The 26,105-nt window shown below is 49.4% G+C and overlaps 1 protein-coding gene across 2 annotated transcripts in view; it reads left to right on the plus strand.

The window, feature by feature from the left end:
* Positions 1-9,398: 9,398 nt before the first annotated feature.
* The window catches only part of WNT7B (Wnt family member 7B), a 98,173-nt gene continuing 81,466 nt past the window's right edge, over positions 9,399-26,105 (plus strand). Inside the window, exon 1 of one of the 2 annotated variants that reach the window (XM_069806900.1) lies at positions 9,399-10,178. In XM_069806900.1, coding sequence (XP_069663001.1) covers positions 10,108-10,178 — 71 coding nt within the window. In that variant the 5' untranslated portion in view covers positions 9,399-10,107. Of the gene's footprint in view, positions 10,179-15,481; positions 16,721-26,105 lie in introns of those variants that run through there. The other variant, XM_069806899.1, reaches the window with a different exon arrangement.

Here is a 26,105-nt window from a genome sequence, read left to right on the forward strand (position 1 = left end):
GCAACCTGTTCCAGTGTCTCACCACCCTCACAGTGAAGAATTTCTTCCTAATGTCTAATCTAAACCTACCCTCTTTCAGTTTAAAACTGTTACGCCTCATCCTATCACTACATGCCCTTGTAAAAAGTCCCTCTTCAGCTCTCTTGTAGGCCCCCTTTAGGTACTGGAAGGGTGCTATAAGGTCTCCGCAGAGCCTTCTCTTCTTCAGGCTGAAAAAACACAACTCCTTCAGCCTTTCTTCATAGGAGAGGTGCTCCAGCCCCCCGATCATCTTCATGGCCCTCCTCTGGACCCACTTGAGCAGGTCCATGTCATTCTTACACTGGGGGCCCCAGAGCTGAACACAGTACTGCAGGTGGGGTCTCACAGGAGCGGAGTAGAGGCACAGAATCGTGTCTTTCAACCTGCTAGCCACGCTTCTTTTGATGCAGCCCAGGATATGGTTGGCTTTCTGGGCTGCGAGTGCACATTGCTGGCTCATATTCAGTTTTTCATCCACCAATACCCCAAGTCCTTCTCCACAGTGCTGCTTTCAATCCATGCATCGCCCATCCTGTATTTGTGCTTGCGACTGCCCTGACCCATGTGCAGGACCTTGCACTTGGCCTTGTTGAACTTCATGAGGTTTGCACGGGCCCCACCTCTCAATCCTGTCAAGGACCCTCTGGACGGCATCCCTTCCCTCCAGCGTGTCGACTGCACCACACAGCTTGGTGTCGTCAGCAAACTTGCTGAGGGTGCCCTCAATCCCACTGTCCACGTTGCCAACAAAGATGTTAAACAGCACTGGTCCCAATACTGACCCTTGAGGAACGCCACTCATCACTGGTCTCCCCTCAGACATCGAGCCATTGACCACAACTCTTTGAGCGCAACCATCCAGCCAATTCCTTATCCACCAAGTGGTCCGTCTGTCAAATCCATGTCTCTCCAATTTAGAGACAAGGATGTCATGTGAGACACTGTCAAATGCTTTGCAGAAGTCCAGGTAGGTGATGTCAGTTGCTCTTCCCTTATCCACCAACACTGTAACCCTGTTGTAGAAGGCCACCAATCTTGTAAGGCATGATTTGCCCTTAGTGAAGCCATGTTGGCTGTCACCAGCCATCACCTTATTTTCCATGTGCCCTAGCATAGTTTCCAGGAGGATCTGCTCCATGATCTTGCTGGGCACAGAGGTGAGACTGACTGGCCTGTAGTTCTCCGGGTCTTCCTATTTTCCCTTTTTAAAAATGGGGGTTACGTTTCCCCTTTTCCAGTCAGTGGGAACTTCACTGGACTGCCACAACTTTTCAAATATAATGGATAGTGGCTTAGCAACATCATCTGCCAGTTCCCTCAGGACCTGCGGATGTATCTCATCAGGTCCTATGGACTTGTGCACCTTCAGATTCCTTAGATGGTCTCAAACCTGATCTTCCCCTACAGTGGGTGGGTCTTCATTCTCCCAGTCCCATATATGGTTTTATGCACTTACTGTTCACCTTTCAGGATGTTTCCTTACTAGGAGACTGCACCAGATAGCTAGAGCTCTTACAGCAAGAGATGGATGTGCACTTTGACTCTAGACCTGAGTCTACATTTCTGGGAAATGTAGTTTAGAAATCAGAAAGAAAAAAAAAGGCAGGCTTTGATATGGTTATTTGCAATTATTGAAATTACAGGATTTTTGTATGCTTATTGCAGGGATGATATACTTGTCTGGTGGCAATCCCACAGAGGCATGTGTTTCTTCTGATGACAGAAACAGTTAACACTTTATCTGAGAGATTATGAGTAATACCTTTGAAAGCAATAAGATGAACTGCTAAAGAAGATTCACATGATTAAGTTGTATCACCAGTGATGTATTGATAAATGAAAAAAGAGGTAAGTTCATCCATGCTGAGGTCAAGCCAATGGGAAGTGAGTAATCTCCACACTGCTCAAACTAGAAATGAGTAAATTCTCTCTCACTGTCTAGCAAAGAGGCAGGGGCATGGATGGATGGAGATGAGGCAGGGTAAGTGGAAACCTCACTAGATCTTAGAGCTCCAAATGTTGACATTTGACTCGACTGGAGGAGAGAACCACTGTACTATTTTATTTATCACTAATGTTTCCCCCCCATATTTCTCCCACTTCTTTTTTTAATGAGCATTCCTACTGTATACCTTTGACGATTCTTACCAAGGTGCCTCAGCCTCTTAAAATGAAAAGTACCTCTGCAGAGGGTTACCTGAAGAAGGAGCAAAAGGACCTGCAACTCTAGATTCACAATCTAGCTATGCATAGTAAGGATGAAGCTAACATCGAATGAGGGGACAGCTGCAGTGGCAGAAAGGCTATAGTAGGGCCTGGTAGAGTTTTCTGTTTGGTAATTAAAGGTTATGAATGTTTCTCAAATATTTCTGCAAGGAAGCAATCTCCCCTTGGCATAGGCAGAAGTGCGCCATGCTCCCTATCTACAACCTCATCCCATAATTTGGCACCGGGCCCCTCTGGCCTTACCTACGCTGGGATGCTGCCCTAGTGACAAACACTCCCTGTGTGTCACTGTATCTGAACCAAGGCAAAGATGCTGTTTGCCCTAGCAAGATTTCAAGGTTTGTTCCTGTGATGCAAACAGTAATTTCTAAGTCATATTTGAAATCTATGATCATGCAATTTCCCTGGGACAAAACATCAGGCCGAATACACAGAATAGGTACAGCTTTAGTCTTCACAGGCTGATTATCAATGTTTATTTGTTTGCAATTCATAGAAGCCAAAAATAATTTTGCATCAAATGGTGTAAGGTTACAATAGAAGATGATCAGTTAGGAAAAAAGACTCTCCTATAGACTGCTTAACAATGTGTAGCTTCCCTTTTAATATTAGAAAAATTCCAGCACACAATAGGCAGGCAAATAATTTTAATATATCACATAAAACTATTCAGTCACCTAGCTTTTCAAAAGATGATTTTAAGGGGCAAGTGTAATCTAAACCCACCATAGTATCTTTTGTACTCATCATTTGAAAACACAGATAACTAAAAAGATGTTTGTCCACCTAGACATGTCTGAGAATATGATTAGAAAACAGGAATGAGCATGTAAATCACAACAAAAATTACATCTGAGTCCTGATTTTCCTTTGTTGCATCATAGGTAGTTGTTGACCTAGAGACTTGCAATGGCTCCTAGAAAAAGGGAGGAGAAGGGATTAATCTTTAACTAACACAAAAACAACAGTAGAAGATTGTGCTGATTACAGATGAAATTACTAGACTAAACTTATCTTGATTCTAGTATAAACCTTGCTAAACTCAGTATTTAGTTTGCATTCATTTGGGCTACCTTACTTGGGCTGCCTTAGGCAAACAGCAGACAGGTTCAATGAGGTTGTCTCACTGTATTACTTAACCATGAAATTAAAGTTGTTCACAGAGTTTCAAAACCTAAAGTCTCAAACCTTAAGTCTCTGAATTGCTGAACTAATTAGAAATGGGCAAAAACTCTTTTTATTAGACATTTTCTTTGAGAGGACCAGTGAGAGCACTTGTTACTGCAAGATTAGGATGAAATGGGTCACTTCATGAAATACACCCTAGAGACAACTGCTTTGGGTGTTCCTCTGAACGCTTGGATACAAACTACATCTTCTTTGGTTAAGCTAGATGCTTTCTGAAAGACTTCCAGAGTAAGTTGGGAAGGTTTATTTTGTATCTCACCATGCTTTATGAAGGAGAATAGAATTTTCACAGCATGGTGGTTGAAAGGAGAATCATAAGCATCGTGTCTAAAAGGGACCTTGATGCTTGTAGCCTGTGGTAGGATCCTGTACTACTAAATTTTTAGATGTTTACTTAACCTGATCTTAAATCTTGGGAAGATTTTCCCTAATTCTTCAACTAATTTTCTCTAAATGCTGCTCAAATCCATTTATCCCCCGTGTCTGTGTACAACAGTTCCTTACTTTGCCATCTTTGTGATGTGTTTTTGCATATTTGAAGACTATTATCCTCTCTCTGCTCAGTCTGTGTTTCTGCAAAATAAACAAACACAGCTGATTCAACTTTTCTTCATGGATCATGTCTTCTACACATATTCCTACTGTTCACCTCTGGGTCACCTCCAGTTGATCTATTTCTTGAAGTATGCTGCCCAGAAGACACAGTTCATCCATCAGTCTCGGCTTCCTACTCCTGCAAAGTGTAAAAGGATTAGTTCACATACAACACATATATACAACATGCCAGTTTATTCAGAGTATTTAACTTTTTTTGCAACTATATGATATTGCTGACTCACATTCCATTTTAACTGCTAAACCTTCCTCTGCAGAGAATCTTTCATACTAACATAGTCAATGGAGTAAGAAGCCAGTTCATGAAAAACAGAAGAAATAATCTAAAATTATATTAAGACCAGTGCAACAAAGTCAATAAAGATCCATTTAGCAAGGGAGGAGTTAGTGAGAAAGTCTGTTAGTTCCACTTCATGCTAGTACCCCAGACACGTGTAATGTATCTAATTACACATTTCTTTGTCTTGAACAATGCCTCACAGCTTTGATAAAACAACAAGTAAACAAAAATTTTCAAACCAGGATTAACCTGAAAATGTGAAACACGTGAAGCAACTGAGCATGGACACCTGTGTTACTTGTTAATCTAATCTGGTGTCTGCTAAACTAATGAAATGTTAGGATGCTTAGGAATTACAGGAGGACAGATACCCTGAGAAGTAGAACATATTCCAGGTAATGAGGTGTAAAAGAGAGGAAAGAAAAAGAGGGAGAGAAACAGGGAATGGAAAACAAGGAAAGAACTGAGGCGAAAGCCAGTGGTAATCAGAGGTGTGGACAAATGCTGTTTTGCCTAATACTGAGTGAGAAAACAACTAAGAGTAGCAATGGAAAGTTTAGCTGCTATATAAGACCAGATTCAAACCTTGACCTTAGTGCAAAGGTTTTATTGCTATTAATTGGTGCTGTGCTGGACACCTTGCCAGATGTACATCCCAAGAGCATAACCACTCATCAGATGAGTTTCCTCTTCTTCTTCTGAATCAAAGGTCAAAGACCAGATGACTGAGAACTGGGCTCGGCATCAGAAGCTCACTGAAGGACATCCCGAGTCATAAAAAAAGCTCTAGAGGCAGACAGTGGGTTTGGTAGTCTCTCAAAAAGAATGGACATCTTAGAGCTAGGAAGAAGTTGGGTAAATGAGTGAGAGTAATTTAAGAGAAGACTTCACGTGCAAAGGCCCGGTAACATACATACAAAATATTAGAGACCAGTAGTAAGTGCATATATTTAACATATACATTTGTTAAGAACACGTGTAAATTGTGTGTAACATCCTGGTCAGCTATAAGATACCTCTGTTCGTATGCTTCTTATTTTCATTTTTCTTCTTTTAGTTCTTTTCCTCTCTTTCTTTTTCAACCACATACTAGTCTCTATATTTTCCCTGAGGAACATTTTTGCGCTTTTATTTTCTTAGTGTTAGATGGGGGGGAGGTGGGTTGGGGGGGGTAGTGGTGCTTCATCTACAATTGCGTGGAGCAACAGTGCCAGACAGTGGCTGGCTGGGATAAATGCAGCTGGATTTTCCCTGTAGTTAAGCCTTTGGGACCTGTAACAAGCATCCTAGTTACCTGTGATTGAGCTGAGCAGTACAGAAAGAAAAGGCATGTAAAGCAGCCTGTTGCAGAGGAATTATCCCTGTTGTCTGTATTCCCCATAAATTTCACGGGATTTGTTCTGATTTTGAACACTATGCTTGGAAATAAGCTCTAGGGAAGATGATGTGAGCTGTAACCAACAGTTTAAAAGTCCTTTCCCCTTCAGCACTGCTCATACTACCACATACAGCCCGCTGTAAAGCTCTCCACATACTGCGAGGATTGCTCGTCCTGCTGGGACACAGTCTCCTGTCTGTTAGCCCAGGTCAAACTAACAGCACCGTGTCCCTTGTGGCACAGTGTGGGTGATGTGCAGTCTGGAATAAAATGAGACCCATGCCTCGGCCAGTGAATCTCGCTCCCATCATCTCCTTTTTTTCAGAGACTGACACCCAAGTTACCCTTGAGTCGTGACCTCCCGTTGACTAAGCTGTCAGACAAATTCACAGCCTGACTGCTGACTTCTGAAGGTCACTTGGGTTCCCCTCCCTAGGCGCAGGAAAAGCCTCTCCAGTTGGAGTGGAGGTAAATCCATTTGTGACGGATTGTGAAAGCTGAAGTCCAACAGGCCTTTGAAATACTTTACCACGGGTGCCATTTTATCAAAAGGCTGTGCGGAGGAATGGGGACCAGGCAGCAGTGTGGTATAGATGACCTTTCCTTCTGTGGGTTTAGAGGAGTGAATGTTAAGCTTTGTCAGCAGAAGGTCAATGCATGGAAGAACGAATTACTGAATTTTCAATCGACTATATCACCTGCCATACCATTTATTTTGGATGAGTCATAAATAATGATTGTGCACTGGAAGAGCATTCAGCAAATGATTTCAACCCACATCTACCAATGCTTTTGTATTTACGAATATTACGTTATTTTCAGGAAGCCTTTTAGCATTACTAAGGTGGTATTTGTTTAAAGTTGTTCAACGAGCTTTACATATTTTCCCTATAAAGTAACTACGTGAATTACTGAATGCTAATGTAAGAATTACCTATTTTAATATTCTACAGGGTTTTTTTTTTCTTAAATCACAGAATTATTAAGCTTCATGGAATCTTCTTATCCTAAGCCTAAGCTTTCAGCAATAGTTACACTGATATTTGAGGGAAAGAAAAATCTACCATTTTGCCCCAGTCCAGCATCTTCAAATCAGTTAGCTGAAGGTAACAGTGGAGTAGGAGTCAAAAATAAGAAAAGATTCTGCCCTCTAAACGATGCTATGTCCAAGCTAGTTTAGACACAATCCAGTTTAGTTTCTGTTGCTGAAACTTCTCGGGTTTGCACAGAAACACGGAAAAGGCTTACGAGTTCAAAGAAGCAAGCAGGACGCACTAGCCTGATGGTTAGCACAGTCACACTGAGGAGATGACGGTCACCTGAACCGCAGTCCTACTTCCGTGGGTTTTGTGAGAAAACAAGCGAACCGACCCGTTCGTGCAATCTTTAGAGAAGCAACGCGGCAACTAACAGTCGCGCGGCTGAGCCCCTCGCTCTTTCTCAACCTCCGCGGCCCAGCAAAAGTCCAATCCCTGGAGACAAACCGGCACCGCTCCACGGACAGAGGAAGCGTGCCCCTCCACGCTGGTGTCAGCCCCACGCCGGGGGGGGTGTGTGGATGTGCAAAGGGGAGGCAGCCCAGGGGCAGCGCCCCCATTTTGCGCTCCCTAAAAGCCAGCGGCCGCGGCGGGGTCCGGCCTGCTGGGCCCGCGGTGGAGGCCAGAGGCCTGGCCTCGAGCAACTGCGGCCGATGGATGAGCCCCACCACAGCCCGGCGGCAACGGGGAGCCCTCCCCGCGCCCTCCGCCCCCCGCTCCGAGCCCTCCGAGCCCCGGCCCGCCGCCTCCTGCCGCCCCTGGGTGGCGGTGTTACCCCGCGGGACGCGGCCGGGACCTCCGCGGCGGGGCGCCGGGCCGGGCCGCGCCGGCCTTCGCGGGGCCTGAGGCAGGAGGCCGCCCGCCGCCGCCCGCCGCCGCCCGCTGCTGCCGCCGCCTCGGCCCTGCCGCTCGCCCGCGGGGCACGGCTCGGCCGCGGGCGCCTCTGCCTCCCGCCCGGGCCGGAGGGAAGGGCCTGTGCGTGTCCCCCCGCGCCTCCCACCGCCGCGGGCAGCGTCCGCTCCGCGCCCCGCTGACCCCCGGGGGGGCTCGGCCCGTCCGTGCGGGGCTCCCCTTCAAAGGGCTTCCAAAAGCGGGGGGGGGGGGGGAACCCACAAAACAAAAAAAACGGGAGGGGAGGAGGGGTATGGAGAGGGGAGGCTGCCTCTTGAATGCCCTCTGGGTGTAGGGTGGCGGCTCGGGGTAAAGTTAGGAGGTTCTTGGGTTTGCAAAGGGGAAACATGGCCCCGTCTTACCTAAAGATCCTTAAAACAGTAGTGGGGATGCCAAAAAAAGGGGGGGGGGGGGAAGTGGTATTGGGTCGGGGAAGAAAAGGCCATTTAAATACGAGGGAAAGAGCGTGAAGGGAAGGCTCAGCCTTTGAAAAGGACAAATTGTTCATAGTTAAGTATTAGGAAAAATGTAGCAGAAGCGGTCTGGAGGAGGGCCGGTTGCCCGCCAGAGCCGGAGCGTTGATTATTAAAGAAGAAAACGCGAGGAATGCGGGGGGAAAGGCAGAGCGAACCCGATCCGCAGGGAGAGCGGGCGGAGGGCGGCGGTGGGGTGGGCAGCTCGGCCGCCTCCCTCCGTCCCGGGGGACCCGGCAGAGGGTCCCCCCAGCAGGGCCCTGCTCTGTCCCGCGTCCCTGCTGCTCCCCCTTCCCGGGGACCGGCTGGGGACCCTCTTTTCCAGAGCTGGTGGGTGATGGCAAGGTGCGGGCAGCGGCGGCTGCGGGAGTCATCTAAAAATGACCCGCGATTTCACACTGCATCTCTTCAACCGCGGCAGCCTGGCTGGGCTTTAAAAAATCCTTTGTTTTCTCCGTCAGGATTAGATATTTTACGATGAACTTCTGTGTTCAGCCTCTTTTGCTTGCTTGTCACTGCCTGCTTTCCTTTCAGCCTTTACTGGTGTGTGTTTAGCCGATTCTCTTTGAGAGATGCCTTAGAGCAATCCACACTTACTGCTACTACATGTATATAAATGTATAAGCGGGCATAGGTGCACGGGTTTATCCGTATCTATATAACTTACCACAGCCCACAAACTTGAATTTGAGTGCTATTTAAGCGTGCATATGCATGCAGATATATGCTTCCAGACAGGCTCACATTGTGTAGTAGACTGGAATAGATAATTCCACAGAATGCAGGAATAAACTGAGCAGCTCAGAAATCAGTGAGAAAGAAAGAAAAAACATAGAAAGAAAAGACAGAGAGAAAGAAAGAAAAGACAGAAGGACAGACAGAAAGAGAGAGAAAGAAAAGACAGAAAGAAAGGAAGAAAAGACAGAGACAAAGACAGACAGAAAGAAAAGACAGAAAGAAAAAGAAGCCTTGCTTGACTCTTAGTGCCTGAACACAAAGTGAGTTTTTGTCTCAGCGATTAATCTCCCTAGGAGCAGCAAACCGAATATCCTAAACTCGTGTTAAAAGCCAAGTATGTCTGTTTCTTAAAGGAGGAAGAATGTTTTCTTATGGTGGAAAATGAGATAAAATTTAGTGACAGGCGTTTGTAAGTGTGCAACAGGGTCGGATGGCCGAAGAGAAATAATCTGGACACACACATCGCCTTTTAGGATACGGAGCTGTAAGCAAACGGGGGTTAACGCCTGCTTCTTTTTGATTAGAAAGAAGGGGGGGTGGGGGGTGGGAGTTTTAGCAATCTCTTTTGCAAAGTCCATACATTGCAAATCCAGCCGCGTTACCATACTAGAGGAAATGAAAAAATGCTTCGGTTTGAGAGGACGAGCCCTTTATTTCCCTTGTTGGATACGTTTCATGTGTTTTCCTCAGCACTCCGGCTTAAGGACATGCCTTCTGAAACACAAACACACGCATGAGTCGCACACGCACATGCACACAGACAGATAAGATATGTATTAGATCCTGACACATACGGGGTGGGGGGAAGAGCAGGGGAGAGAGAGAGACACAGAGAGAGAGAGAGAGACAGAGAGAGAGAGAGAGAGATCCTCCTACCTGGAGCCATAGATTGCAAGATACGTAGTGTTACCTGGGGAAGTCAGAACAAGTAAAAACACATTGAACTTCAGGGCTCTATGAGGCAGTTGATCAAGATCAGTGCTTGCTCATTTTCTCCCTCAGACTGTCTGTCTTGGGTTTTTGTTTTACCGTTTTTGAGCAGCTCTTTCTATTTTTCCCTCCCTCTTTAGCTTTAATATCGGAGCCGGTTTCGGTCACCATGGCTCTGGGAAGAGCTGCTTATCTGCACCGTGTTGATTTTTTACAGTTCGGCCGGCTTTGCTCCTGGGTAGCTTCAGCAATGCTCTTGACTGGGATTTAATCGACAAGATCAGTTCGACTTTTTGTGCAATTTTTATGGCTCAGTCCATTCTCTAGATCATGCACAGAAACTTTCGGAAGTGGATTTTCTACGTGTTTCTGTGCTTTGGAGTCATCTATGTCAAATTAGGGTAAGTCCTTGTGCACAACAAATCTCCTTGGCTTTTGGGTCACGCTATTAGAGAGTTGCGAACAAAATGTTGCAAAGGAAAAAAAGAAAAAAGAAAGAAGAAGAAGGTGGTGATTTCTCCCTCCCCGCTCCCCCGGCTGTCCAAGCGGTGGCAGCCCCCAGCAGACGCCCGTGTCTCCCCCCGGTCCCGGGGCAGCCGGCGGGGCGATGCCCGGCTGCGGGGCCGCTCAGCGCCGGGGCGCTCCGGCAGCGCCGAGCCTGGAGGGAGCCGGTGGCGGGTGATGACGGATCCTTTTATTTTGTACTGCTTAGGCGAACTTAAATATTATCTCTGGCGTACAGTACCCTCAGAAAAAAAAAAAGGAAAAAAGGCAGGCTGACAGAGTTAACTCAGCCGCTGCTGCTGGGACAATAGAGCAGAGCTTAAGTATTAAAAAGGCGAAAGGGGCGGGAGGAGGGGAATCCCTGCTCTGAACCTGCACTCAGGGATTTGTTTTATGCAGGCCTAGACACAATTTGCGTTTCTATCCATCACACGGACGTGTTGAAATTAACTTGACAACTGGTCCGGCTACCTCCGCGCTGCAGCGCCCGGGAAGCCGAGCGGGCTCCGCCGTCGGGACCGGCTCGGGGGCCCGCGGGCCGGCTGGCAGCGGGGGCTCCCGGGAAGCCCGCTGGTTGCTCCTCGGTATTTGATCGCCGCGGTCGAGATCGCTCTGTTATTTTAGTTGCCAAGTTTCTCCCTCTGCCTCTCCCCCCCGTACGTGTATGCCCTTATTAATATTGCTCGTCGCAGTAGGCTGACTTGAGTTGAATTTCCACATTCCTGAGCCCCAGCCGAGTCCTTACCTGTCGAGCTACAAACTCTTTAAAGATCCTGTCTTTGCATAGCTGCGGGATTTTTTTTTTTTAAATGATCAAGAATGCATAAGGTGAGCTGCGATCCAAAAAACGCTTGCTTCCCACCTTGAAATCAATACGGGGAAGGAGGGGGGGGGGGAGCCAAAGGGCAGCCCCCAAAGGCAGAAGAGCGGGGACACTTCCCCGGAGGGACGGGCAGGCCGGCCGACAGCCGAGGCTTAAGGTTACACCCGTCGGGGGTGGGGGGGAGCGGAATTAAATCAAGCTCCTCGGGGCCGAGAAGGGAAGCGGCGCTGGCCAAGCAGGGCCGGTGCCCCCCACCGGGAGCTCCCCCAGCTGCGGGCAGCGAGGGCAGGGCTGCCCGGTTCGCAGGGCGCCGGCGAAAGCCGGGGGCTGCCCTCCGGAGGGTCGCCGGCAGGTTGCTCGGCGGGCACCGGCCGGATTGCATCCCTCGGTGCGTGTTGGTATGTTTCTTTTTTTTCCTTTTCTTTTTTTTTTTTTTTTTTGGCAAGGCTCTCGGCCCGCCCCTACAGCCGCAGGTGCCGCCGCGGGGGCCGGCGGAGCAGAGCGCTGCCCCGCAGGAGACCCGCGGAGGATGCGCGGAGGCGGAGGGGGCGCGGGAGCCGCTCTCCGCGCTGCCCCCCCCCCGCCCTGCCCCGGTGAGGAGCCCCCCGTCCAGCCCTGCCCGGGCCAGTAGCCCCAAATCCTGCCTGCTGGAGACAGGAGGGTGTTTTCGGTTCTCTGACCTCTGCGGGGCTAAATACCTGCGCCGCCCTTTGTCGTAGCCGTGGTCGGCAGCGATGGGCTCCGTCGTCCTCCAGGCTCAGGCTGACAGGGGTTTAGGCGAGAAGTGAATTTGGTGAGGCTGTGTATCCGTAAACGAAGCGATGACAGGGGCACCCCATCTGTGTCAGTAGCTGGAGGACTTCGTACAACACATCCCTCGCAGAGAGGCAGGCGAGCTCAAAGAAAACGCTTTGCAAAATAAGGGTAATGGTACTGCTATTAGCTTTCACTGCGGTTTTATTTTTAAAGGGAACAGAAGATTGGGCGCATGTTACAGTCTGGAAGGCAGAGCTCTTTTCGAAATTGATTGTGGCTGTTTTAGAAGGGGATTCAGAGCAAAAATCGGAAGAATGCTGTCGAACTGAGCCTGGAAGTAAAACTGAGTGGACAGCAGGAACAGTAAAAGCCCTTACAGAAACCCTATCAGATCCATCACCATGCCTGTAAGGCGATGAGGATACTTCACTTTCTCTGAACAATAGGAGAGAAATTTGCTCTGAGATCCAGGGCTACTTCTGGGCTAGGCATGTGGGATGCAATTATTTCCTCTTTCATCAGCCACTGGAACTACCATTTTGCTGAAACCATATCCTTTGAGTGTAACGATACCTTTTCGAGCGAGCTCTTTGCATAGAAAAGGGGGGAAGATGAAGTGAGGTAAAACGTAGTTTGTCTTCCAGTGCGTTAGGTTTATTTTGCAGCGTGAAGGAGAGAGCCATTGTGCCAGCGATAGCAAAGAGATTAGGCTTGGCAGGCTTTTTTTTTTTTTTCCCCCGCTTTGCTGCGGAGCACGTGTTCGTGTCTTAATAAAACGTGCTAAAAGCTCCACTTTAGGTGGCAAACATGAGACCGAGGGGAGAGAAAGTAACGCAATACTTAAGTATTCACCTAGCTGTTGGACGGGGCGGGGGGGTCCCATGGGGTGACATGGCAGGGTACCATAAAGAAACCGCTGTGTCCGCTTAGGAGGAGAGAGCAAGGTCCCGCTCAGGTAGTCCTCCCTCTCAGGGAATTCCCGCTGTTCCCACTTCTATTTCCTATCGCCGAATTTGCTGGAGAGAGAGGCGTGAGGTGAAGCATCCCTTGATATTTCTGGCGATGACGTTTCCATCCAGGCACCGACGCGTAAAGCGTCTGCAGCCCTGCTGACTCCGTGTGTCCCCTCGCGAAAACAGATCCCGTCCAATATCGACCTCGGCTAGCAGCAGGATCGAAACAGAAATATTTCCTGCGAAGGTCGCAGAGCACTCGGCTCCAGTTTAATTAGTAAATACGTTGGAAGTTAAAAATCACAGCTGTGCCACAGACTCAAATCACAGCGGATGCTCCAGGGAGGCGTGATGTGACCCTCGGAAAGACGGAGCGGCGGGCAGTGCCCGGACCAGGGCTCTGGGGGCAACCCCCCCCCCCCTTCTCCTCTTTATCTTTCCTGGAGGGAAAAAGAGGGGGAGCAGCCGGGGCAGCGCCAAGGGGAGCGGAGAGGACACCCCCTGCCCCTAAGGCGAAGCTCGCCTTGGCTTTTGCGGCGTTTGCAGCAAAAGCCAACGAAATCCCCCTCCCCTCGCCCATCCCCGGGGCTGCCCGGCAGGGGGGAGTCCCGGCTCCCGGCCCGGCCCGGCCGGGGACCCCCCCCTACCCCGGGCCGGCGGCAGGCAGCGGCTGGGGCGAAGCCTCGACGGCGGGCAGCACGTGGCAGCACCGGGAGCCCCGTCGAGGCCGCCGGCCCCCCCGGGAGGAGACCGGGCACCGCCGGGACGACACGGTCCCCGGCCCCTCCACGGGCACCCTTCGTTGTGCTGCTGCCGCCTCTCCTCGCCCTCCCGGCCAACCGGACACCCGTTCATTTTAAGAGACTCTTCACCCCCCCCCCCCCCCCCCGCCTCCCCCCGGCTTCTTTCCCCTGGCACTAGACTGGCAGCCCGGTGAGATACAAGAAATACCCGGTTCCCACCAGAAAGGAGTCCGGTGTGTTGCCTACCGGGCGTACCTTCAAAGCTCTTACCGGCTTCCGACGTGCTCTTGTGTCCGACACTCTCCAGGTTTGGGGAAAGAAAGAAACCGCAGCTGGGAATAGGCAGATGAAAGGAAAAAAAAAAAAAAGGAAATACTTTATTCGTGCCTGCTCTGCTTCATCTGCCTGACTATGGTGTCGGCAACCATTTCAGTGCCGTTCTGCCCCTAGTTTGTCCAAAATACACGTGTTTGTGGAAGAAGGAACGATGGATGCTGAAATGCCCATATTAGGTGTCACCCACAAACCCCTCTTCTCCAGCGCCACATCATTTTATTGAAGGGAATATATTCGGCTTCAGTCAACAAAACAAGTGCACTTCTCGCTACCCCCGGCTGACATATGTATAGAAACCATTTGGATGGAATTTAGCGGGTTATTCTTATCACCAGCAGCATCATCATTAGTTTTCCGACGTAATAACCGGCCCGTGGTATTAGACTAAAATTGAACTTCCCGAAAAGAAACGGCGCGATTTGGTTTATTTTATACAACTTTCCTCCCACAACACGGTTAAGCTGTGGATAAAACCTGCTTCGATCCGAAAATTGTGGCGATTGGTAAACGGTCTTCGTTTCAGCTGGACCGGGTCAAACTCTGCCAGCACCAGTTCGAAGTTTGCCAGCGCCAGCATTTACTTTGCATTTTTACAATTAGCTTTTTTTTTTTTTCCTTCTTTCCCCCAGGCACATCTTTAAAAGCAGATGCACATTTAAAAATATATCCGAAGCCGAGTAAATGCTAGAAATAAAACATCAAAAGTGGCTACCCGTTCTCCTAGTTCACGTTCCGCACAGCTGCCCCAACCACAGCCCGCATGTCTGAGAGGGAGAACGGGCATTACAGGAGATACACATCTATATGTCCGTATATATATATACATACGCACACATACATTTACAGAAGTATAAATACGACGATTTTAGAATCTTAAAGAATTATAAATAAGACGATTCTGGGCTGTAAATAATCGTTGAAAGGCTTAAGCTTCTGTCTCTTGGTAATCGCGATTAGCGTTTCTCACAAGGACGTTGACTATCCCAGCGTCTGCACTGAACTTGTAGATAAACGTGGTTAAATGAAACCAAACCCCGAGAAGATTTTTATTGCGTGTTGGGCGGCAGACAACGTTTTTACACCAATCCTGCAATCCCCATTCCATCCGAAGGAATATTTCGTTGTGTCACGGAGGCAGCTGCACCCGTGTGCTGGGACTGGTTCACTGGCGGAGGTGTTCCCAGCGCGTTTGGAAGAGCTCTTGGCCAAGAAAACTCCTTCAGTCATTAGGCAATTAACCTGAGAGGAACATTTACAAACCCTACGGACCAAGGAGACTTCGCAGCCTGGTTCTTGCTCATTTCGGCTGCGTTTGTGTTAAATTATCTGCGGTGCACGTTTCTCTTTCGGGGTTCGTTTTCAAACCCTAACCCCGGCATCCGCAACGCACGTCTTTCCACCATCTCTCCCACCACTAAAACTTTCTTTTTTTCCCTTTTCCTCCGCAAAAAAAAAAAAAAAAAGACAAACGCCCAACGAGGCAAAGAGGAAGAGCGACAGTCTCCTGCACGCTTGGGGCAACACGGGGCGAAGCCGGAGCGGGGAAGGGTCGAGCATCCCCTCGCCCCGGGGAGCGGGGGTGCCGAGGGGGCAGGAGCCACCCGGCTCGGGGGAAAGGCAGGGGAGAGGCAACTAACCTGCCGGGAAACGTCTCTTCGGACCGGCATCTTCTCAGGAAGGAGAGAGGGAGAGGGAAGAGAGGAGACGACAGCTTTTCCTGCGGGAGCGGCGAGAGGTGCGGGGAGCCGGAGGCAGACGCCCCCCGCTCGCCCCCCTACCCCGGCTGCTTCACCCCCTCCCCTTCTCTCACGCGAAATCCAACCTCGCCAGGAAGCTACGAGCCTGCATGTCTCTATTTCTCACTCAGGCGGGCTACGACAACATATACTTTTTTTTTTTTTTTTTTTGAAAGGTCCCCCTTCAACACCGGGGGACAACAAGAGCCGACCCCCCTGCCGAGGCTGGAGGGACGGCGGAGCCCTTCGGGGAAAGTGGGCCAAAGCCGCCCATCAGAAAGCAATTAACCGAGAGCAGAGGCTGGGAGCTGCCAGCACCTTCAGGATCTCTCCCAGGGCGAGCTGAAGGGGGTGCCGCGGCAGCCGGAGGGAGCCAGCCGCGGGAGAGCTTTGAAACCGCCCCGCGAAGCGGGTGGGGAGCGGTGCGGAGCGAGGCGGACGGAGAGAGCTCGGCCAGGGAGCGTGGATTCAGTGCAGCCCGGGCTAGATCAGTGTCTCTCCATTGTCATCCTCCCCTTTAAAAAAAAAAAAAAAGAGAGAGAGAGGGAGAGGGAGAGAAAAAAGTAGGCGGATTGCAGTGACTGACTGCCCAATGGCAGCCCCGAGTCTCAGGAGAGTTACAGAGAGAGGGAGAGAGAGAGAGAGAGAGGCACTTTCTGCCATCCAAATCCCTTAAACCATCCTCATTCCAACACGAGAACCCACTGTAACAACTTCCAACCACTGAGACATGACAGGCAGGAGCCCAGAGGCAGCAGCAGCAGCGAGAGCAGCAGCAGCAGCACATACTCTGCACAGGGAGCAGCATTAGCACCAGGGGAATACTAGACACAACAATACAAACAAACAAACAAACAAACAGACAAAGCCCCCCCAAGCCCAAGGGACTGGATTCCAACTCAGATTCAAGCCACAGCTGACACCAAAAAGGGTGGGGAATTACGACCGGGGGGGGCCAGAAAGGAATAACCAAGGAAGCGAACTCCAAGAGTGTAAACGGGATTCAGCCATGATCCTTTTTTCATCTCGCAGTGTGTTACTCTCAGTGTATTACCCTCAGATTTTCCTCATCCTTACCAGTGGGAGTTACCTGTAAGTGATCCAGATTTTTTTTTTTTTCTCTCTCTCTCTCCAAATACTGTTTGAAATGACCCCGCTAGCAGCTACCTAGGGGCAATGCGCAAAGCAAGCAGAGGGAGCCGGGAGAAGCCAGCACGGGCGGCAGCTCCGTGCGAGTGCGTGGTGGTGAGGATGATGATGATGATGATGACGGTGGCGGTGGCGGCGGCGGTGGCGGTGGTGGTGGCGGTGGCGGCGGAGGTGCTGTACCGGTGGCGGTGCCGGAGCTGCTGCTCGGACCCTGCCCGGGGCAGGTACCCACCGCCAGGTAACTCCCGGGGGCTGCCCCGCCGGCGGGGCCCGGGGCCCGGCGTGCCCGCAGCGGGGGCGGCGCACCTTTGAAGGGCGGCGGGGCGACGGGGGGACGGAGTGACCGGCGTCTCCCCTGGGGACTCCGACCCCGACTCCTCCTCCTGCCAAACCGGAGATGGGCATCGCTTCGCGCTCGTCGGGGCGGGGGTGGTGGTGAGGGGGGTGTGCGGGGGGGAAAGCGTGTTTCTGCGCGGAGATGCCGAGGAGAGCGGGGCTGCCGCAGCCGGCGGCGGGGCCCCCCGGTCCCGCAGCCCGGGGAGAGCCCCCGGCCGCCGAGGCGCTGGCTTAGCCGGCTGCTTTTGCTCCGGAGGGATCTCCAGTCCCGCGGTTAGAGCCGGCTCCAGGACCTTTTCCTTGTGAGGAAGGGGGTGGAGGTAGGGGTGGGGGAAATGGGTAGTCGGTGGGTGGGACTGCAAGGAGTTTCGGTCTCTCTCTCTTTTTTTTTTTTTTTTTTTTTTTTAATATCTATATCTGTATCTAACGTTGCGGTGGAGAAGCAGCGGCCGGGCTGGTCCGGGCGGGCTGCGGAGAGAGTGTCCCCCGTCGTGCTCCGGCAGGTTCCCCCGGGGGGTCTCTGTCCGCGGGGCCGAGGGGAGCCGGGCCGGGCCGGGGAGGCAACGCCGGAGCCCGGAGGGGCTGCCGGGGAGCTGTCAAGGGCTTCTGTTCTCCGGGAGAGAGCCGAGCAGGCTTTGGGGCAGCCGTGGGGGTGCTCCCAGGCTTCTCCTTGCCTGGAGCATCCCCCCCGCTCCCAGCCCCGGGGCACGGCGCGTCCCTCGGTGCCGACGCTCGCGGATGGGGCCGGGGGGAGCTCCGGGGTCCGGGTCCGGCCCGGGAGGGCCGCGGCGGAGGGGCTCACCTCGGCTCCGGCTGTGATGGGGGGAAAAAGCCGCCTCGGTATCCCGGGCTTCGGTATCCCGGGCCTCGCATTCCCCCTCGGCTGCGGGGTCCGGTCGGGTTTCCCTTCTCGCCCACCGCCGTGCCGAGCTCGGACCTTTTTTGCACCCCGGCGGGTGCAAGATTGGAGCTCCTACCCCTGAACTATATCTGGGTTGATAGATCTGTACGTTTTATGTTTTTTTTTTTTTTCTTTCTCTGTATGCATGCACGGGAGCACATGCACATAAACAAGCACGTGTGCGTGTGTTCCTCTGTGTGTTTGTGTGTGTGTGTGTGTGTGTGTATTTTCTGTGGGCTATGGAAAAATATAACCCACCGCTGTGGACGAAAAGTAGGAATAAACACACCCATAAAAAGAAACTAAACGCCTATTTCTACATCCTTAATTCTTAATGAAACACACATGCCTTGGCTACCGATTTTTAAAGGCACTTGATTTATGGAAGCACGTTAGGTTTAATTCGGTTGGATGCTATTGATTAAACCAAATAGCCAGAGCTGCCTGTTTCTATTCACAGGCGGGATATGTCTGCTGGTAGGTGACCAATAGCTTGTAAAAAAAATTGCAGTGTTATCCTTTTTTTTTTTTTAAACAGGAGGAAGGAGTCGTAATAAATAAATAAATACAGCCTTTTAATATAAGCGTAGCCATATTTTTCTCAAAACCGTAGGAAATTACTATCCTACAAAGTTTTCCTTCTATAAATAGTTCAAATCTTGAAACAAAAGTTTTAAACCGCACACCAGATGCTGGGATGCTAGCGGTTTCCCTTGCTGTGTGACATAATTATAAGGTCCGAAAGCAAAAGCTATAGAAGTATAATAATAATACTAAGGCGACTGCTGAGGGGAAATACAAGGGAAGCAATGCCTGCTTTATTTAGAGCGAACTGTTTGGGGATCTTTTGAGCGCTGCCCCGCCACAATGAGAAGCTGTTGCGGAGAAATAATGCTCCCTCGCCTCTCCCCGGGCCATCCCCAGTTCATCCCCTCGGCGGCAGGTCACTGGGAGCTGGACCCGCGGAGCCGGAGCCGAGGTGCCTATTGCAGTCCAGCAGAGCAGAAGGGAAAGGGATCAGGAGGTGAAAGCCAACAAAGCGGAGCCCCAAACCAAAGCGCATCCATCCATCCGTCCATCCATCCATCCATCCATCCATCCATCCATCACGCCGGAGGGACGGAGCCGGCTGCCTCCCCGGGGAGAGAGCAGCGCGCCCGGGGCCGGCGGGAAGAGCCTGCCCGCGGGTGGCTGTCCTGTCCTGTCCTGTGTCCCCCCCGGTCCCCTCTGTCCCTCCGTGCCACCCCCGGCCCCACCGGGCTTGCTGCATCCCGGCTGTGTCCCCCCCGTTTGGCCCCCGGTACGCGGGGAGCAGCGGCGGGGAGAGCCGGGCACGCTGCGATGCTTCGCCTCGCTCCCGTTTGGAAGTTTAAAAGAACGAGGAGTTATTTCAGTGCTTAATGGATAGTAGCCTAGCGAACTTGTGGTGTTTATCTTGTGGGTACATATACTTCTCTGGCTTACTAATGGTAGCTTTTGAAGATTAAAGCAGAGTAGAGCCTGTTCGAGCATTATCTTCTGGTGGCTGTTTCTGCTACCCTCGCTCTCCGGAGGGGACGATGCTTCCCAAGCTGCTATTTAGCCAGCTCTCGTGGACCGTCAATGGTTATGTTAATTTTGCCCGAGATCTCTATCATCTTTTGGCTATGGGAACGACTCCTTGGAGTCGGAGTTGCCGGTCCTTCAGGGATAAAGGCGAAACTACCGGGGGAATAAGTAGCGGACGAGCAAACCGGGCGCGGGGGGTCCGTGCTCCGTCTCTCGGTGCGTGTGAGTCGGGGCAGGGCGGGGGGACACGGGGGGGGACACGGCACCCTGCAGCTCCGCTCCTCTGCTAGAGAAGCTGTAAAGCAAGAATCCCATCGTGAGGAAATGGGATTTTCAGAATGAAAAAAAGCAACGAGGAAATGAAATCTCATTTTCAGAACGAAAAAGGCACCGGGCCCTCAGTGTTTTGTGTGCAAAAGTTATGGCAGACTACATCCAAAATTAGTTTAAAGAAGCAACTCCTTTACAAGATTGATTTCTATATTGTAAGTATGCTATCTGATAAAGTATTCTTCTTCGGCATGCTTGCCTACTAACCTTTGGCCCGCTGAGACACTGTAAACATTTTTACAACCAGAAGCAATTAGTGTCTGACTTTCTGAAAAAGAAAACTGACTGCAGCTAGAGTAGCTGGTAGTAGGATGATTGATGCATTTAAATGCTCTGGACATATTTTGGTAATCCAATTACATATTTAAAGTATAAAACTGACATTTAATAATATCGATGTAATTAGTATAAATGTCTAAAAAACAGGATTATATATAATACTGTCTGGCACCGTTTCTTGCAGTGCGTGTTTGAGTGCGCATGTGTCTGTACACATATGTATATTTATTTTCTTCTAAAGAAGATGGTGCTAGTCTAACTTTCCATTTGTGTACTCCTTTCACTGCTCATCTTCTTTAGGGTTGGATGCGTTCACCAGCAACATGAGAGTCGGCTCTTAAGAAGCTTATTTTGGGGATTATCTGCTGGTACATAGACAGAGTTAATTCAGTTATTTGCTATAAAGCGATTGGGGATAACTTGTAAGAGAGAGTGTGTGTATGTAGTAATAGCAGCATAAATCTTCAAAGCGGCTACATATTCTAACACCATAATATGGCAAATAATTTATATTAGTGAGTAGATATTACTGGCTGGTTAGGAAATGTAGAGGAAGAAAAATCCTCTGAGCATTTTGCATCTGTTCTGCTGATGATCCCATGTCCTTTCAATTCCACGTCCTTTACAACAGGGCTTCTCCACACTTGTGGGAAGCGGGTTAGAAGGAACACATATTTTTCTTATGCCTACAGGAAAATACTCATGCCTAATCCCTAAAGATTAGGACTGCTGGAGACAGTCCCTGAAGCTTGTCTCTTAATCTGTGTGGTGCAAGAGGGAGCTGCACAAGCAGAGAACAGCCAGCCTGCTCTGCGGTGCAGACCCTTCAAGGGGACGGCGGGCACTGCTTCACCATTAATATCAACCAGCGTGACTGATGCTCCCACATTAGCTGATACAGTCGAGGCTATACAGTCTGGCCCTCTCCTCCTATCCCGCTTCGACCAGGGCTGTGTCGACCTCTGTGATAAAACTGGCTGTTTTGGGAACAGGGTTGCCTCTGGCTCAGTCCCTGGGCTGTGGTGTAAATCTGCCTTTTGCCTGCTTTTGTACCTTGTTCATCTTATAACTGAGACTGTGTACTCTTCAGGGCAAGCTCGCTCTCTCGACCTCCATTTGTGCAGTGTCCCGTGCCCGAGGACAGCTCTACTGAGATCCTTAGATACTCCTTTTACATAGTACTGTAATGATAGTCATCTATAAAAGGATTTGGCATAAGACTTCAAATTTACTGTCCCCCAGATATGTGTTAGCTTGGAGACAGAACAGGTGAACCTCCAAAGGGTATCGACTGTTTTCAGAATCACCTAAAGCTAATGCTTTTGCCCAGCAGAAACAACACAGATAAAGAACATTTCACGCTGGGCTGACATAATCACCGTGAACTTGGCTTACCTGCCTATCACAGGCTATTTCCATGTATTGAAACAGCCACACAAAGAGGGGAGGGTGATTGTGATATGCCTTCTTGGTAGCTCTAGAAGATAAAGTCCACCATTTCTCTGAAAGACCCAGACTAAAATTCCCTGCCTAAACCAGCAAAGATTTGGTAAATCTGTGACTGGCCACACCTCTCTCTGCCATGGTCTAGGCCAAGCACTCAAGTTCTGAATATCCTTGAATCCAAATACGTTTGGATGTAGGCAACTCTCAAGCCTTTGTGGCAAGCAGGTTCTTGGAATTAGATGTCTAGCATGCCTTAAAACTGAAAAAAAGTAATGACTTAAGTAATTATAAGGAAAGGTGGCAGCATCCAGAATTTGTAGGATGACAGCATAGAATTCTTACATATGTTGCATTACTAACGTAATATAACGAGTGGCTATAAAGCAACATGAAATATCCAGATGAGTAGGTAAGATTAAATGCAGATATACTTGCATATTAAACAAAGAACAAGGCTAATCCCTCAGAAGACAATCTTTCAAAGGAGGTGTTAAAGAGCTAACCAAAGCGAGCTGCAATTACACAGTTAGACTGACAAACACATTTTATGCAATGGAAAAAATGCACCATGTGTACCTGGCAATATGGCATGCTAAAGGTAGAATGGTGCCAAGTGTTTTCTCAGCGCATGGGACGGTGTAATTTGGACTGAAATGCTGTCAGAGATTCCTAACCCCCAAAATACATTTCAGCCCTCTAGTCCTCCCAAGTCACCACAAGCAACAGAAAGCTGGGACCAGCTATAGATCAAAGGAGTTGTGCAGACGTGCTGACACCACGCGTTACAGAACTGGTTAATGTTGCAAGCCCGATTTCTTCAGCCCATAACCCTTGCACGTTGTTTTACGCTCAGTGGACTCTCACTGGTGTTTTTCATGCATGCTGGCAAACCACCTTTACCTGCTAACTACCTGACAAATGGCTTTTTGCAACTCCAGGTCCATCTGCTTGGTTCTTCTCATTATTTTTGCTGTTTCTTTCTTTGTGTCTTCACTGCCCTCCTGTACAGCATTACCCCAACCTGCCCCAGGTATATAACTTATATAGTATACAGCAGTGCACTACGTGGAAGAGTCGTATGGGAACCAGCCAGGCCTCTAGTCATGAGAACCATGATCAAAATATCTACGCACGAAAGCAAAATCCCCATGACTTTTGGGTCATGGGATTGTGCCGCGCACATGTGAATACCCTGGCAATGAGCTGAACAAACTTGTCACCGAAAGCTGCAGATTTATAAGCCTAGAATTACTTGGGAGGCTAAGAAAGACCAGGAGCTCAGGCACAGGAGTGCTCTGGAAGAAAAGCCAAGGAAGGCAGGTTCCTGGAGAAAGTCTTTCAGTCCTTTAAGGGTTATTGGCACCCTCTCCTTCTCTTTTACTCTCCCTTCAATCCTCCTCCAAAGGCAAAAGGATACGTTTTCCCTCCACTGTGGAGAGCTGCGTAGGACTTGATGGCTACTTCTTGTCAAGACAACTCCTATGTGTTTGCTTTTGCTACAACACATGCCTAAGGAGCATTGCAAATACTTCAATGAGAGCAAATGTGAAGAAATTCTAGATACAGACTTACAATGTTTTCTCAGTAGGTTTTTCTGTCTGCATGCAATATATTTCCATGACTTTTCCCTTCTATTACTGCCTAAATGTTATTAGGACAAACCTTTAGATAAAGCACTGAGTTGTCTTTTCCACACTTTCCTTTTGGGCTTTTTTCCTAAATGGCAGTTTTCTTGATAATGCGATGGAGCTGAAAGTTAGCTGCCTCATTCAGTTCTAATGGAGTATAGGCAGCTTTTCTAAAGTTAAGATAGTTGAGGCCAAATAGTTGTTCTCATCATAAAAAAATCTTCCATTAGGATCTGACAGCAAGATGATTATCACCTATTAATTATTTTACAGCAAATTGTACTTTCTTTAGAAAATCCGAAGACAGGCTAAATCAGAGTTATTGTGCCTTTTTCTGGAAATAATTTTAATAGTGCATACGGTTTGTACCCACATTGTAGTTAGTTTTGAACATTTATTTTCTTTTCAGCCTATGCTTGTGGATCAGATTTCCCTCGTGGCAGGAACCCACAAAGGATAAAATTCACGTTTATGCAAAAATCCCACTTAATCATCACGGTGACATAGTCTTTGTTCTGGCTCTTTGTCCAAGGTCAAATTTCACCCCGAGTTCCTAAGTAATACGAAAAAAAGGGCATCCAGTGGTATAGCAAGTGTGCAAATGAGGGCAAAAGCTAGCCTCAGATGTTTAACATGTGGCAGAAGAATTTTCCCCTGTGAAGTGGCACCAAGTCCACTGGTCACTGTACTGCGTGTCCCAGATTTTTGATTTGAAGTAGAGCCACCCCATTGCTAATCAGTGGCACCACTTTCAAAACTGCTTGAACTCCAGGGACTTTACTGGCAGATTTGTGGTGCAAAGGCAATGCCGATGAGTTGCATCTTCCACCAGCATGTACGGGGAATCCACAACAAAGGCATTCAGAAACATTTTCTTCTGGATGGCCGTCACTATAGAGCTGTGCAGCATTTTGGGAAGCTCTTATATCTTGTCTTTTCAGCCCTGAGGGCCTAAGGCTTCTCTCCCCTGGGGTTATGTCCACAGCCTAGCAAGTTAGTAGAGCAGGAGTGACTCTGCTACGGTCAACGGAGTGACTCTGGTGTGAGTGAGAGGAGAACCAAACAGAAAGCCAGCACAAGCCTTGTTTTTCCAGTACCCATTCGAGTACAGCCTTGGCACAGGCTGCCATATTACACAATTTAAAGGGAATGTGGCCGTATTTCCCAAGAACATACAGCGAAAGCAATATTAATAGGAGGCCATGTCAGACAAACCCCCAAATCAGTTCTATGGGCTATTGAAAGAATCATTATGGCCTCTGGTGCCAGTAAGAGCTGACATAAAAACAAAATGTTATTTATTTTTTGAGGGGAGAAGCACTTCAAAAGCACTGCGGCATTTGCTCGTTACGTGCAAGGCATTGTGGGGCAGCCCAGCTTTCAAAGCTGGAAGTGAGTATAAGCCATAAAGACATAAACCACTGTCTGCCTGCAAGTAGGGCCTGGAAAACAATTTGAGGTGTATTTAATTTAAAAGTACTGCAGTACTGGGACTAGATATCATATCCACCCTCCTAATCTGGCTGAAGTGAGACGTAATTATGAAATGTGACTACAATTTAATAATAGTTTCTTTCATTCAAGGATCGTAAGTGAATTAATCTTCCCAGATTTCAAGTGACTTGGGCAAGGATCATTTCACTCGCCACTGGGGTAGAATGCAGCAGCTGCTATGTAGCAGCAGAGCTGTATGGACATGCAGGACCAGCACCAGTCCTAACATCCCCGGCAGCAAGGCAAGGAAGCATCTGAAAAAGCCCAAGTGCATCTCTAATTGATCTGGACCCTGGCCAGACAGCAGGACAGCCCCTCCAAAGATTATGCTTTTCCAAGGTGGGGTTTGCTCTACGGTGAAGACAGGCGAGGTCCGAGACTGGACCGATGCCTGAGATGCTGAATAGCAGTATGCTGACTTCTGCCTGCCTCAGTTTCCCACACCTTTAATAGGGCAGTAAGAACGCTGGCACGGCTTGGAGGTAGGGGAGGGGCAGGAGAGCAAAAGCTGCCACAGCACTTTGAAACGGAAAACGCGGCGTAAGTGCCACGTCATTACTTTCAGTGACTCTTTTCCGACCACAAGCAGCAGAGATGGCATGATTGCATCTCATCCGAAACATGGCATCGCTCTTTCCCACTTCACCACCGTGTCCAGTGCAGCCTTGGGGAGAGGGCAGGGGGAAAGCACCTCTTACCAAAGTCACAAGCATCGTTTCTGACAGTGCCTCCTCCTGCCACGGGAGCCAGACAGCCACCATGGGCACAGCGGAGCGAGGCTTGGCCGAGGAGAGCTGCTGGCCTCGGGGTGCGAGGTGGCCAGTGGCAGGCTGGGTAGCAGGCAGGACATGGTTAAGGGAGCGCTGAGGGGAATGGCAGCATCTCTCATGACTCCTTTGGCTGCTCGCCAGGGAGCCATGTGACTCCTTGGTTAAAAGAGTCCTCTCAACCATGAGACACTTTTTTTTCCCCCTCTGGTTGTACCTTTTCTTTTCTGAAGTTAAAAGAAAACAAAACGTACCCACAAAACTTTCCGCATTAAAGTTATATTGTAGTCCAATGACTCAGGGTGAGAAATTCAAGGGGAATGAAGAGGAAGGGGAACATTTCTGAATCAGACTTGTGCTGAGCCTTAAAGGAGAGGAGGATTTTGCTGGATGGAGAACAGCACAACTGTACAGCACAGTGAGCAAGGAGCAAAGGACGGGGCTTAAATCTGTTCCCTACTGCTGTGGACTACCGCTAAATCTGTCAGAGTAGCTTCAAATCCAGTGGACTTTGATGCTATCAAACGGGCTAAGGGTGGGAGTGCAAATAAATATGGCTTCATCTGATTCACAGTAAATTCCTTTTTCTCCACTCCCAT

This window comes from Haliaeetus albicilla, chromosome 19, assembly GCF_947461875.1.
Source record: "Haliaeetus albicilla chromosome 19, bHalAlb1.1, whole genome shotgun sequence".
In the NCBI taxonomy this organism is placed as follows: Eukaryota; Metazoa; Chordata; class Aves; order Accipitriformes; family Accipitridae; genus Haliaeetus; species Haliaeetus albicilla.